This window comes from Myotis nattereri (assembly GCF_964212035.1).
Source record: "Myotis nattereri genome assembly, chromosome: 4".
NCBI classification, from domain to species: Eukaryota; Metazoa; Chordata; class Mammalia; order Chiroptera; family Vespertilionidae; genus Myotis; species Myotis nattereri.
The window spans coordinates 31,579,138-31,595,398 of record NC_138079.1 but is presented as its reverse complement, the minus strand read 5'-3'; the positions used below and the strand labels follow the sequence as shown (position 1 = coordinate 31,595,398).

Genomic DNA, 16,261 nt, shown 5'->3' with positions numbered 1-16,261 from the left:
TATTACAGAAATTGAAAAAATAAGTTTCCCATGTCTACCACAAGGTGGCGCTACCGACAGAAAACAGCTTGGTAAAGCCTCAACTAAAAAGAGGATAATAAAAAAAAAAGGTCCACGGACAACAGTGTAGTGATTAGGGGTGTGGCGGGGCAGGGGGGGGGGGGCGGGGGGGAGAGGGTGGAAGAGGCATAAATAGTGATGGAAAAAAATAAAGTGCCCTGGCTAGCACTGGCACAGTAGTAAGAGCATCAGCCCAAGAAGTGAAGGGTCCCAGGTCAATTCCCAGTCCAGGGCATCGTACCTGGGTTGCAGATTCCACCCTGGCCCTGGTCAGGGCAGGTACGGGGAGGCAACCAATGGACATCATCTCTCTCACATTAATGCCTCTCTTTCTCTCTCCCCCTCCCTCCCTTCCACTCTCTCTAAAAAAAGTCAATGGAGAAAATATCCTCGGGTAAGGAACAACAACATCCAAAAATAGTAAAATAATTTTTTTTTAAAAAAAAGGTTCTGGAGTAGACAGGAAACAGTCTTTCAAATGTATAAAGTAAGTTTCCCAAACTCACAGATTCCAGCCCCTAAAGAGATTTTTATGGCCCACAGTGAAATTATAAAAGAAAAGTTTAGTCTTATAAAGCTAAATTTATTCTTTTAATAAGGTTGTCCTCTATTCTGAGATTATCATTTTTCTGCAGATATCATTTTTCAGGCTCCTAGGTCAGCTGACCTTTCCCCGGGTTCAGTCTATGGAAAGCACTGTTGGAGAACTGGTAGGTGGGAAGAAGGGAGGAGCCATTATATTTCTCCCCCTCCTCTCCACCTCAGGCAGAATTCCCAACATTGGTTGGATATCTCCCATGACTCCAGCTCCTACTAGGAGATTCCCAATTTCCTCAGAATAACCTGGCTCCTGAGCTCCCATAAGCCTACCAGTAGTAGTAGTACTGTATTATTCTCTTCCTGCTGCCATTAATTTCCAGGTTGCCTCAACATCTTATCTTGCTGTCTTACCTCCTCCACTGCCCATGTAACCAATCCCCTGCGCTAAATTCCTATTTTAAAAACTTAACAGTGGTTTCCCTTTCTCGCTTAGTGGGCCTAATGAGTATATTAGCCAGTGTGTCCGCATGTATTAGAATCACTTGGGGGGCTTATTAAAACTCAGATGCTGGCCCCACCTCCATAGTTTTCCAGCCAGTATATTTGGAATGGAACCCAAGAATATGTTTTTCTAACCCAAGACTATGTATTTCTAAGAAATTCCAAGATAATGATGACACTACTAAAACAGGTACCCATTTTGAAAACTATTGACAAAACAAAGAATTGGCCATTCTATGTTGGTGCGCCCCCCGCGCCTCATTTTCATTGGACAATAAAATCCCCCAAATATTTTGAAACTAAAGGAAACCACACCCTTCTGTTGTCATGGGTGGGGGGGGCGGGGGGGGGGGGGCGGGGAGGAATCAAACCTTTAAGACAGTTTCCTTACATTATTACTAGGCCAATAGGTTTCTAAGAAATAATTTTTTCAAAGTAAATATAATTTCAGCACTTATTGTATACCTTACCTAGAAATAAAATACCAATTTTAAATCTCATTCCCAAATCCAGTGAACTTTCCTATAAAATAAAATGGATTTAGGCTCTTAAGTTATTGGAAATAACTTAGCCAATGAGGTCTCAAACCTAGAGAATAATTAGTTGGCAGATGGTTGGTTCTTCTATCTTAGAAATTTAAGACTGAAAAAACAGTGCTAAATAACTTAAAGGGCAATTCAAGATGTGTCTTGAAACCAAGGTTTAAGAATCACTAAAGAGTGTTTAGATTCATGCTGGCAAAAAAAAGTTAAAATCAAGTATGTAACCAAATCATGGCAGAACTGTATACATAAACAAAAAGAACTTATGAGACTAAAAGGTCTACAGACCAGCACTAATAGAAAAATGTGAGCCACATACATAATTTTAAATTTTCTAGTAGCCACATTTAAAAAGGTAACAAGAAACAGATGAAATTAATTTGATATATTTCATTTAACCCAAAGTAGCCCAATTATCATCATTTTAACAAATTATTAATGGAATATTTTACATTCTTTTTATTGCACTAAGTCTACACTATCTGATGCATGTGTTACACTTCCAATACTTTCAGGCTAGCCACATTTCCAATACTCATTAATCACATCTGGCTGGTGGCTACCACAGCAGACAGTACCAACATAAGACAAATTCACTAGTCTTTTATTGAAGATCTTGATACTAAGTATAGTGATAGTGTCCTAACTGCTGTTTTCACAACTTACTTATAAATTACTTTTTTAAGAATTTCAAGCTCCTATCATCTAATATTGTGTTAAATATATATATATATATATATATATATATATATTTTCACAATGTGAATCACACTGTAAACAGGTAAGCTACCGTTACTGCTATTTTATAGAGTCCCAAAGCCAAAGCCAGCAGTACCTCAACGGTATCTCAACTCACCTTTCACTAGTCCAAAGGAAGAACTAGCAGCCACTCTGGGCCTCCACTGGCGCCCAAGCTAAGGAATTCTCATCTCCTGGGAATTTGTGAACAGGGAACTAAGTCATAACTACAAACCAAATCCCCAAACTTAAGTGTCTGATCCTTTGACAGGGAGAACTGATGTAACCTTACCACTTTGCAGTGTTCACTAGCAACACATTTAACCCACTTAATGGGACTGATAAAATTGTGATAAAAAAATATCAAATTTACAATATTATTTTAATACTGAATTTAAAGTAGAAAGGACAAATGAGCTTGAGGTACTACTCTTTAATTCCTCATGCGCTGTCAAATGAGACCAGACAAATAACCTGTATACAAAATCAAAAATTTAAGTAGGCTACAAATTTCAATAGGAAGCCAGAGTACATTGATTGCCTTTAATTAATACAACTGATGATCAAAATAGAGTCCAATAATGGTGTATATAAATCACTGAGTACAGGGGCAGAGTATCCTATATAATAAAGCGGTAATATGCAAATTGACCCTCACACCATAACGCCGTCACAGATGGCGGTGCGCACAGCGGGGATGGGGCAGTGGGGGCAGGGCCGGCAGCCGCTCCACACAGCTTCCCCGGGGTTCCTGCGGACGAAACTTCTGCCAGGGTTTCCATGGCCCCCCCAGTGTGCGCTGTAAGGGCAGGGCCCGGCAGCTGCTGCACGCAGCCCAGAGGCGGGGCATCGGGGCAGCACTCCAGGATTCAGGGCCATCTCGTGGTGAGACGGCCACGCGGGGGCAGGACTCCAGGACGCAGGCCAGTCCCATGGTGCAGGGGGAGGGGTGGGTCCCGGGTCTTGCACGATTTCGTGCAACGGGTAACTAGTAAATCATAAACATGGTGCTTTGAGAAACCCCCTAAATTAAACTTAATATTTGAAAGCCAGAGTTTGGTACCGGTTTACTCAAGAATCCAGTGATTTATGAATTTAAATGATACCCTAAAGAAATGCACAGGCATTGAAATAATATTTGTAACACCAAACAACGTCTGAACCCTTCAAAAATAATGGCCTGTTCATCACTTATCAGAAAGTTGGTTTTCTTTTGCATATAAAACTCTTTCCATAAGCATAAATGTATTTGTGTGTATGTACAAGAGTAGTAAGATAATTACATACCTTTGGGGCTTAAATACAACTGGTGCCAAATCACACCTTAGGCATACAGTTATTTCATTTTGAACCATTCACTCTAGAGCAGTGGTTCTCAACCTTCTGGCCCTTTAAATACAGTTCCTCATGTTGTGACCCAACCATAAAATTATTTTTGTTGCTATTTCATAACTGTAATGTTGCTACTGTTATGAATCATAATGTAAATATCTGATATGCAGGACGGTCTTAGACGACCCCTGTGGAAGGGTCGTTCAACCGCCAAAGGGGTCGCGACCCACAGGTTAAGAACCGCTGCTCTAGAGAATAATTACTCATCCCATAACTTGGTCATAAAAAGCAGAGCTTACTCAGCATTTCAGCAATTAAAGAGCAAAGGTGGATTTTTTTATATGGCACTTTTGTAAATCAGATAATCCAAACGTATACCTTAGTAAATTAAAGTGCTAAAATTATAACAATTTATATAGAATTCCTAAGCTTTTAACTTGTGGTAAGTCTACATAGTAAATAAGCTGCAACTGCTGCAGAGAGACCCAGCTATGAAATAAAAGTTGAACCCACGGCAGCTCAATGGAGAAAAGAGGGTGTGGTGCAGCAGGAATGAGGTCACAAGAAGGCAAATCTAATAGTATACATCTTATAAGGAAGGATAGTGTTTTGACTTTACTATTAGCCAGTCACACTGCACACCCTTACAGTCTAATCCCAATGGGAAAAATAAAGATATTGGCATCTTAAACTAGTGGATTAAACATCCTCCAGAAATGCTCCTTTATGTAGTCTCATGGTGACACACAGGAGAAAATAAGGAGACCTTGGATATCACCTGGAAAGACATCTAATCTTTCCTCACCTGCAAAGAAAGGAGTTTCTCAAAAACAAAAGAGGTAAAGACAATGTTAAGGCTTGCTCTAAGAGTTAGAAAGGTGTTTAGACTATAATTTAGCAGAAAGAGAATATCCATATCACTTCAGCAAATGTTAAATCTCTCCATTAATAGGGCTGTTAATATAGCCCACCAGCTGCCTTCTAGTAACAATGCAGTATGCACCTCAGCTGCCTCACAGAGCTTCTATTATAATCTTCTCTTTGAAGTATCTCCTACATACATTGCGCCCCCCAAGTCTCCCACTAAAATTAAGGACTGATGAAAGAGAAAACAGTAATTCTTTCAAGTCAAACTATTAATGTCATCAAATACTGTGAATCAAACTCTATTTTTTAAAAAGCTTAGCAAGGAAAAAAGTCATAATAAATTTAGTATATTACCAGCTCTGAAACAACAAGGTACTATGGGCCATAAAGCCATTAATACTATCATGAAGAAAAAACTTAAACATACCCCATTCTAGAAATTGTGGAACACTGTTCAAAGGTCAGAGAGCTGATTTTGAATGGTGTCAGAGACCAAGGAGGTCTCCACATGGTTTCCTTCACGTAGGTGCAGGAAGAGAAGCTGTCCCTAACAATGCTTAAAAAGAAGGTGGTACAGTAAAAAGATTCCCTCCAGAGCTAGGCAGCCTGCAGCCGGGGTGCTAACAGACAAGTGACTTGGCATCTCATGTCTCGGTTCAGCCACAGAAAGAACAGAATACTTTCACCCTAAATTGTTCCATAAGGAGTGGAAATAATGCTTGTAAAGCACAAAACTAGCATTCACTTAGTGGTAGATATGAGCTGCAACTATGTAACATAGTAAATGAATACAAATGTCTAATTAGAGTTAACCCCAACCCCCCAAACAAGATTCTAAAAAAAAAAGTTCAATTTTGTCCAAGATTGCATCAATGAGCTTGAAATAACTTATGTGGCAGAGACTTGCTTAATATTTCTTACATGTATCATTCTAGCTTGCCACTTTGGAGTTTATTTAACATAAGGAAGCAAACATTAACATGATAAAAAAAGATTGAAAAAGAAAAGCTCATACACAGACAAAAATGCACAAAGTTACATATAGAAAAAGAATGATGCACACAGTGACCTTGCACACAAGCTCTGCCCAAGGCCAATGCCCTGCCCACCATCACAGGACACAACTGCTCATCCAAGAGAAATGAGAAAAAGGAAAGATAACTGACCTACACAAGTGGGCAAGAGTATCCATTCTAATTACACACCCTACCATCCTCTAAAAACCTTTGGCTATTTGGGTTTTCCTAGGTAATACGTGACAAACCTAAATTTCTCAGACCATGTCATATAAATCCACATACCAATACAATTGACCTTGATAAGGAAGCTTCTCAAACTCTTCTAAGAAAGTCCCTCTAACAGCAGAGATGCAAGAAAATGTACCTTTGGGGAATCTGGGAGTGGCCCAAAGCAGCCACAAACACAAAACTGGGTGGCTTTTCAAACAGACACATTCTTTGTGGCATGGGGGTAGATGAAACCAGAGTAAAAGCAGTGTCTCTTCCTGGAAAGTTAGGAAAATATTTCCAAAGTAAAATAACCATGTCCTTCATCTATTTGTTCAACAAGCTTTTTCTGAGTCAACTATGGCAAAGGGTTGCTTATAACTAGGAGCTATAAATACAAAAGTAAACACATACAGAGACACACACAGACATACACACAAAATCTAATCGGAGAGACAAAAAAAATCACATAGGAAACTATGATTAGGGTTACAAAGGAGAGACCTCTTTGCCAGATTTCTGAGCCAAGTTGATAATTAAGTCATGAACTAGGCAACAAAGAGCATTCCAAGCAGAAAAAAGAACACAGGCACAGGTAGCTAGCAGGGCAGCTTGAAGGCAGCTGAAGGGCAAGGGAAAAAATGTGCAAGAGGCAGATGGGGGTCCAGGCCAGACCATGCCAGGCCTTGCACACCCATGACTTTAGTCCTCTAAGCAAAGGGAAAGCCACTGAAGGTTCTGCACAGGGAGAGTACAGGCAACATCATCCTGGCTGCAATACGGACTTGAAGCCTGCCCAAATTTTACGAGATCATTATTACTAGTACACTCTTACAAATACATGAAAGTCCATTCTTACTCACACATGTGTACATACACAGAAAGAGGAAATAAATAATCTTAAAAACACCTCTACGGTACATATGAGAAGTACAGAAAGGCCATTAACAGGCCTTTAACTGCATAGCTAGGAAAGGGTGTGGGGTGGGTAGTCAGGTCACATCAGCACAGCTTTCAAGGGCAAGGACTTATGAAATCACCCAAAAATAGAATGGGGGGGGGGGGGGATACACAACCAAGGTTCAGTTCATAGTAAGCTCTAAAAATTTCACTTGAAACTGTTTTTCTAAATACTTTATTTGTAAATCTTTAAATCAGGGGGAAAGGGTTAGTCAACTCTTTTAATTGATTCAAGCCAACAAAAGAAGGAAATGTAGATCTTAGTAAACAGTAATATGACTTGAGAAATTCAGAAAATATCTGCAACTGAGTGTTTTGTATCTGATCCCATCTCCTACTTGCCCATGATAAATATTCAGGGAAACCCAGACACTAAACCCCAAGTGAATAGGTTAATCTACAAACTGTCCATTCTATTCCTGAATGTCACTGAATTGATCTTAGCCAAGCCCCTTTCCACTTTAATAAGACTAGTTCTAGAGTTCCAAGTGAAGACAAAATTCATCAGTCACTAAGGTCAAAAAAGAAGGGAGGCATTAAGACATTAAGACCATAACATACATTGTTGAATAATACATGCTCTGTTTAGTTGCACTAAATCAAGCAACAATTATAACCATAAATAAAATACTAACAGGTTAACCTTAGATAAGAAAATTTAATGTTTTAATCATAACGAGATTGATTTTTTTAAATGATATTTCCCTTCTGATTATAAAATAAATACATGATTGTAGGGTTTTTGGAAAATACAGAAAACTAGAGGCCCGATGCAAAGTTAGGTCCTCGCAGCCCTGGCTGACTTGTGGCCCCACACCCCACCCACTGATGGTTCTGGAAGGTCGTTCCATAGGTTTGTTCCGTCGCCCGGTCTAATTAGCATAGTAACTCTTTATTATATAGGATAATATTAAATTAGGTAAAACTGGACCACTGAATAATGATAACGTATTTCCCCTTTGTGTAATTATTAAGAATTCAAGTATTTTCATGTATTCCCATGTGAGTTTCTTCACTGCCTCATGATAGAGGTGACAGAGGTATAATTATTCCCATTTTATAAGGACTCACAGCAACCCAGAGCCAGTTAAGTGGCCTGACTACAAGTACACAGGTAGGAAGACAAGACCCAACAAAGGAGACTTTACTTTCCTGATGGGTCAGGCATCTTCTCCAAAGCTCATGGCCATGTGATCAGCAAAAGATATACTCACCAAAATGGCTAACTGCAAATACCTAAATGAGCAGTACCTGTGAACATCAATCTGAGGCAGTGATGGCAAACCATTTTAGCTCGGCGTGTCAGCATTTTGAAAAACCCTAACTTAACCCTGATGCCGTGTCACATATAGAAATTTTTTGATATTTGCAACCATAGTAAAACAAAGACTTATATTTTTGATATTTATTTTATATATTTAATGCCATTTAACAAAGAAAAATCAACCAAAAAAATGAGTTCGCATGTCACCTCTGACACGTGAGTGTCATAGGTTCGCCATCACTGATCTAAAGCAAACAATGTACAAATAAAATTGTATCATTAATACTAACATGTTTTATAAATTAACATTAAATAACAATTAAAATGTATGTATTTAAATTGTTAAAAAAAAATGGGGGAACATGGGGATGGGGAGTGTAATGGGACACATCATAAACTGATAGATAATAAGTATCTTTAATTAACTGCTTCCTTTTTTGTGAACAAGAACCTAGACAGAAATAATTCCCTATCTGAAAGAGATTGAGTGGAGCCACCTGATGAAGACCAGAGATAAGCCATCTCCTTTCAGTCTCAAACAAATCCTTTCCTCCCTTCCTCTCTCCCTCTCACTCTAGCTCTCTCCTTACACAAAGGCTGAAGTGTGTGTAATGCAAACACAGAGTATAATTTTAAATGAGTTATTAATTGCCCCCTTATTTCTAAAAAACAAGATATAAACTATATACAGGGTGTCCCCCAAAAATGTATACACATTTTAATAGCTGATAGCTCAATTCTGAAAATGAAACGTATTTTAATAAAAACTGCCTAATTATTCAAAGTGTGTGTATACATTTTTGGGGGGACACCCCATAGTTTATCATCTGAACTGGAATACTTCTAAGAGTAAAAGAGGTGACTATTCACAATTATGTCAGAAAAAGAGACATACAACAAGACTGACTAGGCAAATGGGAATAAGTGGGCACCCAATACCTGAATAACCCATCCCTCTCATGAACCAATCATTGGGAGTACACAGTTATTGTTAAATTACTGTTCAAAAAACTGATTGGGCCCTAGCCAGTTTGCCTCAGTGGTTACAGCGTCAGCCCACAGACTGAAGGGTCCTGGGTTTGATTCCGGTCATGAGCATGTACCTCGGTTGCAGGCTCAATCCCAGCCCGAGTCAGGCCACATGGGGGAGGCAACCAATCAATGTGTATCTCTCACATCAATGTTCCTCTCTTTCTCTCTCCCTTTCCCTTCCACTCTCTCTAAAATATCAATGGAGACTCAAGGGGCAGACTCAGTGAGCACCAAAGCCCCACTGAAGCAAGTCTTGCCCCATAAGGGTGTCTTCAGCACAGAAGTTCTCCCACTGTAGACACAGCTGATTCTCACAGCCAATTGGCCTGGAGGTCAATTCCTCTAAGTGATACCTACAACAATCAAGGCTTAACTACAACAAGACTGTGCACAAAGCCCACAAAGGGGTGCACCAAGAGTGTCCACCTCAGGTTATTGGGGAGGCTGAGCCACTGGGCCCTATAGGATACCTAGCACACAAAGCCACTCTACCAACACAGGGAAGCATAAAAAATGAGGAAACAAAGAAACAGGACACAAATGACAGAAAGGGAGGAAAGCAAACTACTGGATATAGAGTTCAAAACCACACTTTTAAGGTTTTTCAAGAACTTTCTAGAAACCACCAATAAATGTAGTGAGACCCTCAAGAAATCTAGTGAGACCCTCGAGGTTATGATAAAGGACCAACTAGAAATTAAGCATACACTGACTGAAATAAAGGATATTATGCAGAGTTCCAATAGCAGACTAGAGGATCGCAAGAATCAAGTCAAAGATCTGAAATACGAAGAAGCAAAAAACACCCAACCGGAAAAGCAAAATGAAAAAAGAATCCAAAAATACGAAGATAGCGTAAGGAGCCTCTGGGACAGCTTCAAGCGCACCAACATCCGAATTATAGGTGCCAGAAGAAGAGTGAGAGCAAGATATTGAAAACCTATTTAAAGAAATAATGACAGAAAACTTCCCCTACCTGGTGAAAGAAATAGACTTACAAGTCCAGGAAGCGCAGAGAACCCCAAACAAAAGGAATCCAAAGAGGACCACATCAAGACACATCATAATTAAAATGCCAAGAGCAAAAGACAAAGAGAGAATCTTAAAAGCAGCAAGAGAAAGAAAGTCAGTTACCTACAAGGGAGTACCCATACGACTGTCAGCTGATTTCTCAACAGAAACTTTGCAGGCCAGAGGGGAGTAGCAAGAAATATTCAAAGTGATGAATGCCAAGAACCTACAACCAAGATTACTTTATCCAGCAAAGATATCATTCAGAATTGAAGGTCAGATAAAGAGCTTCACAGATAAGGAAAAGCTAAAGGAGTTCATCACCACCAAACCAGTATTATATGAAATGCTGAAAGGTATCCTTTAAGAAGAGGAAGAAGAAGTAAAAGGTAAAGATACAAATTATGAACAACAAATACACATCTATCAACAAGTGAATCTAAAAATCAAGTGAATCAATAATCTGATGAACAGAAAAAAAATAAAAATAAAATATCAATAGAAAAAATATCATTGGGTGAGAACAAAAAAAAAAACAAAACACTGATTGGTATATCCATTTTATGCAAAACTGAGTCTTAAGCAAAGTCTATCGCAAGGGAAAGTCATCAGCATTTTGTAGACCAGTTTAATAAACCATTCCTATTAATTAGCCAATGTATTTTCACAAAGTGTAAGATCTGTGTGGTATTTTGAAATTATATGTGCTTTAAATCATCTGGGGGAAAAAATTTTAAAAACAATAATTAAATTTCGTTTTGCCAGTTTGTTTAAAAAGTGAAATATCAAATAAAAGGAAAAGCAATCTCTTAATCCCTCAAAGACATTTATAACTCAAAGTTATTTTCTTGGGTAACCCAAAAATACTGTTGTTTTTCTACACAGAAATGTCCAAATTATTTTTTTTAGAAGTTGGAATCATCTAATTTAAAAAAAATTTGTTTTCATCCCTATCCAGGTGGTTCTGTTGTTTGGAGTGTCAGCCTGCACACCAAAAGGTTGTGAGTTTGATTCCTGGTCAAGGCATATATCCAGCTGGCGGGTTCCATCCCCAGTCAGGATGCATGTGGGAGAGAACCGATTGATGTCTTTCCTTCCCTTCCTTCCCTCCTTCCCTCCCCCGCTTCCTCACTCTCCCTCTAAAATCAATAGAAACATATCTTCAGGCGAGGATTAAAAAAAAATGTATTCAGGGCAACTTTTTTGGCTGATACTGTTAGCAAGTTAACATGTTTGAAGAAAAAGTCCCCTCAATAGGGATTGCTTTGAGTAATACACATTTTAATGATGTTAATTCTTCCAGTCCATGAACAGGGTATATGCTTCCAATTGTTTGTATCTTCCTCTATTTCTTTCTTCAATATCTTAGAGTTTTCCAAGTACAGATATCTTATTTTTGTTGTTGTTGCTGCAAAGGAAAATGGGATTCATTTCTTTCTGAGAGTTCATTATTGGTGTAGTAAAATGTTAATTTTGTATCCTGACACTTTGACGAATTCACTTATTAAATCTAGTAGGTTTTTGGTGGAGTTTTTAGGGTTTTCTATATATAATATCATGTTACCTGTGAATGACAGTTTTATTTCCTTCTTTCCAATTTGGATGCCTTTTACTTTTTCTTGTCTGATTGCTATGGGTAGAATTTCCAATACTATGTTGAATAAGAGTGGTGAAAGCAGACACCCCTATCTTGATCCTGGGACAAGGTCGACACACTGTTAGCTTTTGCCTATTGAGTATGATGTAGGCTGTAGGTTTGTCATATATGAGAAATGCTGATTCCTCTATTATTATGTTGATCCCTCTATTCCCACTTTGCTGAGAATTTTTATTAAAAATGGGTGCTGATTTTGTAGAATGCTTTTTCGGCATCTACTGATATGATCATGAGATTTTTACCCTTCATTTTAATTATGTGATGTATCACATTTATTGAATTGTGAATACTGTACCAGCCTTGCCACCCCAAAATAAATCCCATTTGATCATAGTGTATGATCATTTTAATGTATTGATGGATCCAATTTGCTAATAATATCTTATGAGATTTTAGCATCTATGTTCATTAGGGATAAAAACAGTATGGAGTTTCCCAAAAAAATTAAAAATGGAACTTCCATTTGACTCAGCGATCCCATTTCTGTGAATATATCCTGAGGATCCCAAAACACCAATCAGAAAGAATATATGCACCCTATGTTCACAGCAGCAATATTTACAATAGCTAAGGTCTGGAAACAGCCCAAGTGCCCATCAGTAGGCAAGTGGATTAAAAAAGCTATGGTACATTTACACAGTGCAATACTATGCAATTGTGGAAAAAAAAGCAGGATCTATTACCCTTTGAGACAACATGGAGGGACTGGAGAATATTATGCTAAATGGAATAAGCCAATCAAAGAAAGATAAATAACACATGATCTCATTTATATATGGAATCTAATGAACAAAATAAACTGACCAACAAAATAGATCCAGAGACATGGATGCATGGAACAGATTGACACATCTCAGAGGAAAAGGGGGTGGGGGGTCGGCAGGAAGAGATTAACCAAAGAACTTATATGCATATATACATAGCCCATGGACACAGACAATAGTGTGGTGAAGGCCTGGGGTGGGGTGGGGTCGGGGTGGAGGTGGGCAAAGGGGGATAAAGGGGGGGCGGGGAAAATGAGGGATATCTGTTAACATTGTCAACCATCTACATAAAAAGGCCTAAGTGACTGTTACAGCAGAATGACCAGAACAACCGGTCGCTATGATGTGCACTGACCGCCAGGGGGCAAACGCTCAACGCAGGTGCTGTCCCCTGGTGGTCAGTGTGTTCCCACGGGGGAGTGCCACTCAGCCAGAAGCTGGGCTCACGGCTGGCAAGCACAGCGGCGGTGGCGGGAGCCTCTCCTGCCTCCACCTCCATGGTAGCGCTATGGAGCAGCAAGCAGGCAGGTGGACATCCCCCAGGGGTCCCAGACTGTAAGAGGGCACAGGCCGGGCTGAGGGACCCCCCACCCCCTGCAAGAATTTCATGCATCGGGCTTCTAGTAAGAAATAAATTTAAAAAGTCCCCTCATATAAGTCAGAAAGAAACCTAATATGGTATCTGTATGTAGTAGTAAGTTGATGATAATAAACCAAGTCCTAAAACCAACCTGTCTATATTGTGGTCATTTCCTATTCAAAACACCTCTTAGGAGACTTAAGTTACGCAACTCTGATTCAGAAAATCAAATAAAAATTAGAACTTGGAGCTACTATTTTCAACTAATAGAATTTCATACAGGCACCCACAAAGACTGGCATATAATCTAAGTATATCATTCATTCAAGTTACATTTCAATGTCTACTATATACACACTACACAATTAACACTATCATAATTGGCTGGCCTGAATTTAAAATTTGCCAGGATTTTTTTTTCAATCTAGCAGATTCACTTTCACTCCAAAAAGGGACTTGGTACCTACCTTAAATACTGATTCTCATCCTCAAAAAAACAAGACTCGACATTTAGGAAACTCAAAATGACTCTGTAACAGTATGTGGTAGAATATTCTTACATTTATTTGTTACCATTTCATGTTTTGAATTGTTTTATAGCTAACTGTTGTTCCCTCTATCAGAGGTGCTTAGAAACCTACAATCTTACAAAAAAAAATAATTTTCTGATTTCTCATTAAAAACTATCCCTCATTTCCTCCAATTTTTACATTAAAGATGAGTTCCACATTTGTACTCTAAAGTTTAGAAAAAGCCATGATCAGGCAGTCAAGTGTCAGTCTCTGCAACAACCCCTTGGTCTACCTACTTTCACTAGGTAAAAACCAGATTACCTAAATGTACCTACCTGGTTTACTATATCTTTTTATTTTTTTTATTTTTTTAATAAAAAAAATTGTATTTACTTAGAAGCATTCAGAATGTCAACAAAACAGCTGCAACTTTCTTTTTTTTTTTTTTTTTTGCAATTACAGGGTGGTATTCAGTTAACATAAAAACAACTATTTCGTATAAGCTGCATCAGAGACAACTGAAGATGAAAAGCTACCATCCCCATATATAACTAATTTGTGCTGTGCACCAACAAGAACCTGCTTTAAATTTCCATGCCAATTTACAACCCCCATATTGTACCAGGCAAGGTTAGTGGCTATTGAAAATACCACCAGGACAGGACTATCTAAAGACACATTCGGTAGTGTGTGTGTGTATTTTGGGTTTGGAGAAGGAATGTGGTAGTGATGGGCTAAGTGGTGGTGGGATAAACTCAAGAAAGCACAAATTTAAGTAGCTATGTTTAAATATATAGAGGGTTCCTTTCCTCTTCCTTTTTCAGTTCAGGAATTTATGTTTCATTGTGCTGCTTATTTAATGTCATTATATAAAAACTTATATTTTTACTTTTCCCCCCTCCCTCCATTCTTTCTGTTAATGATAGTGACAGTTCAGAATGTAGTCTGTGAAACTCCCTTTTTGGCAGCATCAGGCTTTCCTTTAGCTCAGTATGCAGCAATATCCTTTTCATATTTCTCCTTCAGCTTAGCGGCCTTCTTTTCATAAGGCTGCTTGTCATCTGCAGCAGTGTTATTCCACATCTCTCCCAGCTTCTTTGCAATGTCACCTATGGATAGGCCAGGATGCTCTCCTTTGATTTTTGGGCAATACTCAGAACAAAACAAGAAAAAGGCTGAAGAAGGCCTCTTGGGTTCATTGGGATCCTTGAATTTATTTTTTGTTTCTCCTTTAGGAGGAATATAAGTTTTCATTTCTCTCTCATAACGAGCCTTGTCTGCCTTTGCCATATCTTCAAATTTTCCTTTCTCCTTAGCAGACATGGTCTTCCACCTCTCTGAGCACTTCTTAGAAAACTCTGAGAAGTTGACTGAAGCATCTGGGTGCTGCTTCTTGTGTTCCTCCCAGCAAGTTTGCACAAAGAAAGCACACGATGACATTTTGCCTCTCAGCTTCTTAGGATCTCCTTTGCCCATGTTTAATTACTTTCCTCAGCGAGCACACAGTCACCCAGTGTCCAGCTGGCTCGCACTTGCCCCGGCGCTGTCTCTATGGAGCTCAATGTACTGCAATGGCTGTGAGAGCGGGAGCCAGACATGTTACTCTATCTTTTTAAAAACAATATGATGGTTGTAGATTTCTCAAGTAAGGCTTCTTGAAAGAATCAGGATATATAGATTTTTCTAGATTTATTAAATAAGGCTTCTTGAAGAGTTGTCAAAACTCAATTCTAAATTATTAAAAAAAAGCAAACCAAAAAGGAGAAAACTAGCTGCTCCAAAACTGTAAAGGCTCAAAGATGGAATCATCACTTTAAGAAGTGAATTTTTAAAATTAGCCTTTTAGAGATACAATAGTCAATACATCCCTAATACCACCATAAAATAGACTGTCATACCGTGAACTTTCACAGACTACATTCTGAACTGTCACTATCATTAACAGAAAGAATGGAGGGAGGGGGATAAGTAAAAATATAAGTTTTTATATAATGACATTAAATAAGCAGCACAATGAAACATAAATTCCTGAACTGAAAAAGGGGGAGGAAAGGAACCCTCTATATATTTAAACATAGCTACTTAAATTTATGCTTTCTTGAGTTTATCCCACCACCACTTAGCCCATCACTACCACATTCCTTCTCCAAACCCAAAATACACACACACACACACACAGTTTAGAAAATACAAAGCATATCATTATATGTCAAAAAATAAATTTCACCAAAGCTTCATGATTTATCAAAAGCAAAAGACAATCCACTGCTAAGCTATGAGCTACTAATACCAATTCAGACCTAATACATACACTGAAATTTGAATAAAATCAGTCACTGATCTGGTATCTCCAATTTTTTTCTAACAAATCTAATATTATAAACTGCAAACTATAAAAAATAAATGAGCATGAAAAATCATGGATGAAACTTAAATTACTGTTAATATAAGAATGTTTAAAAAATCTGTCCATTTTAAAATAAAAGTACTTTGCCATATAAACTGTTAAAATAAATAGTTTTTACAAAACTGTTTTTCCCACCACAAAAGTCCTTTTTGAAAGCAAAAATGCAATACTACCCAGTACTTTGGAATTTCCTGCTATTTATGAAAGAGCTTAGACAAAATGCCTTTTTATTAAGTTGCAAAGAGATCCATGAAAACTCCAAAGAAAC

At 38.3% G+C, this 16,261-nt stretch overlaps 2 protein-coding genes across 2 annotated transcripts in view; both read right to left on the bottom strand.

Moving 5' to 3' along the window:
* Positions 1 to 16,261, bottom strand: part of ZSWIM6 (zinc finger SWIM-type containing 6) — a 217,572-nt gene that overhangs the window by 184,436 nt on the left and 16,875 nt on the right. The window lies entirely within an intron of this gene.
* Positions 14,269 to 15,533, bottom strand: LOC308517581 (high mobility group protein B1). The gene has a single exon (XM_081088787.1). The coding sequence runs from the start codon at positions 15,060 to 15,062 to the stop codon at positions 14,574 to 14,576; it is 489 nt and encodes a 162-aa protein (XP_080944913.1). The 5' UTR covers positions 15,063 to 15,533; the 3' UTR covers positions 14,269 to 14,573.

Coding starts and splice junctions, on each gene's coding strand:
- LOC308517581 (XM_081088787.1), bottom strand. CDS start 15,062: ATGGGCAAAGGAGATCCTAAGAAGCTGAGAGGCAAAATGTCATCGTGT.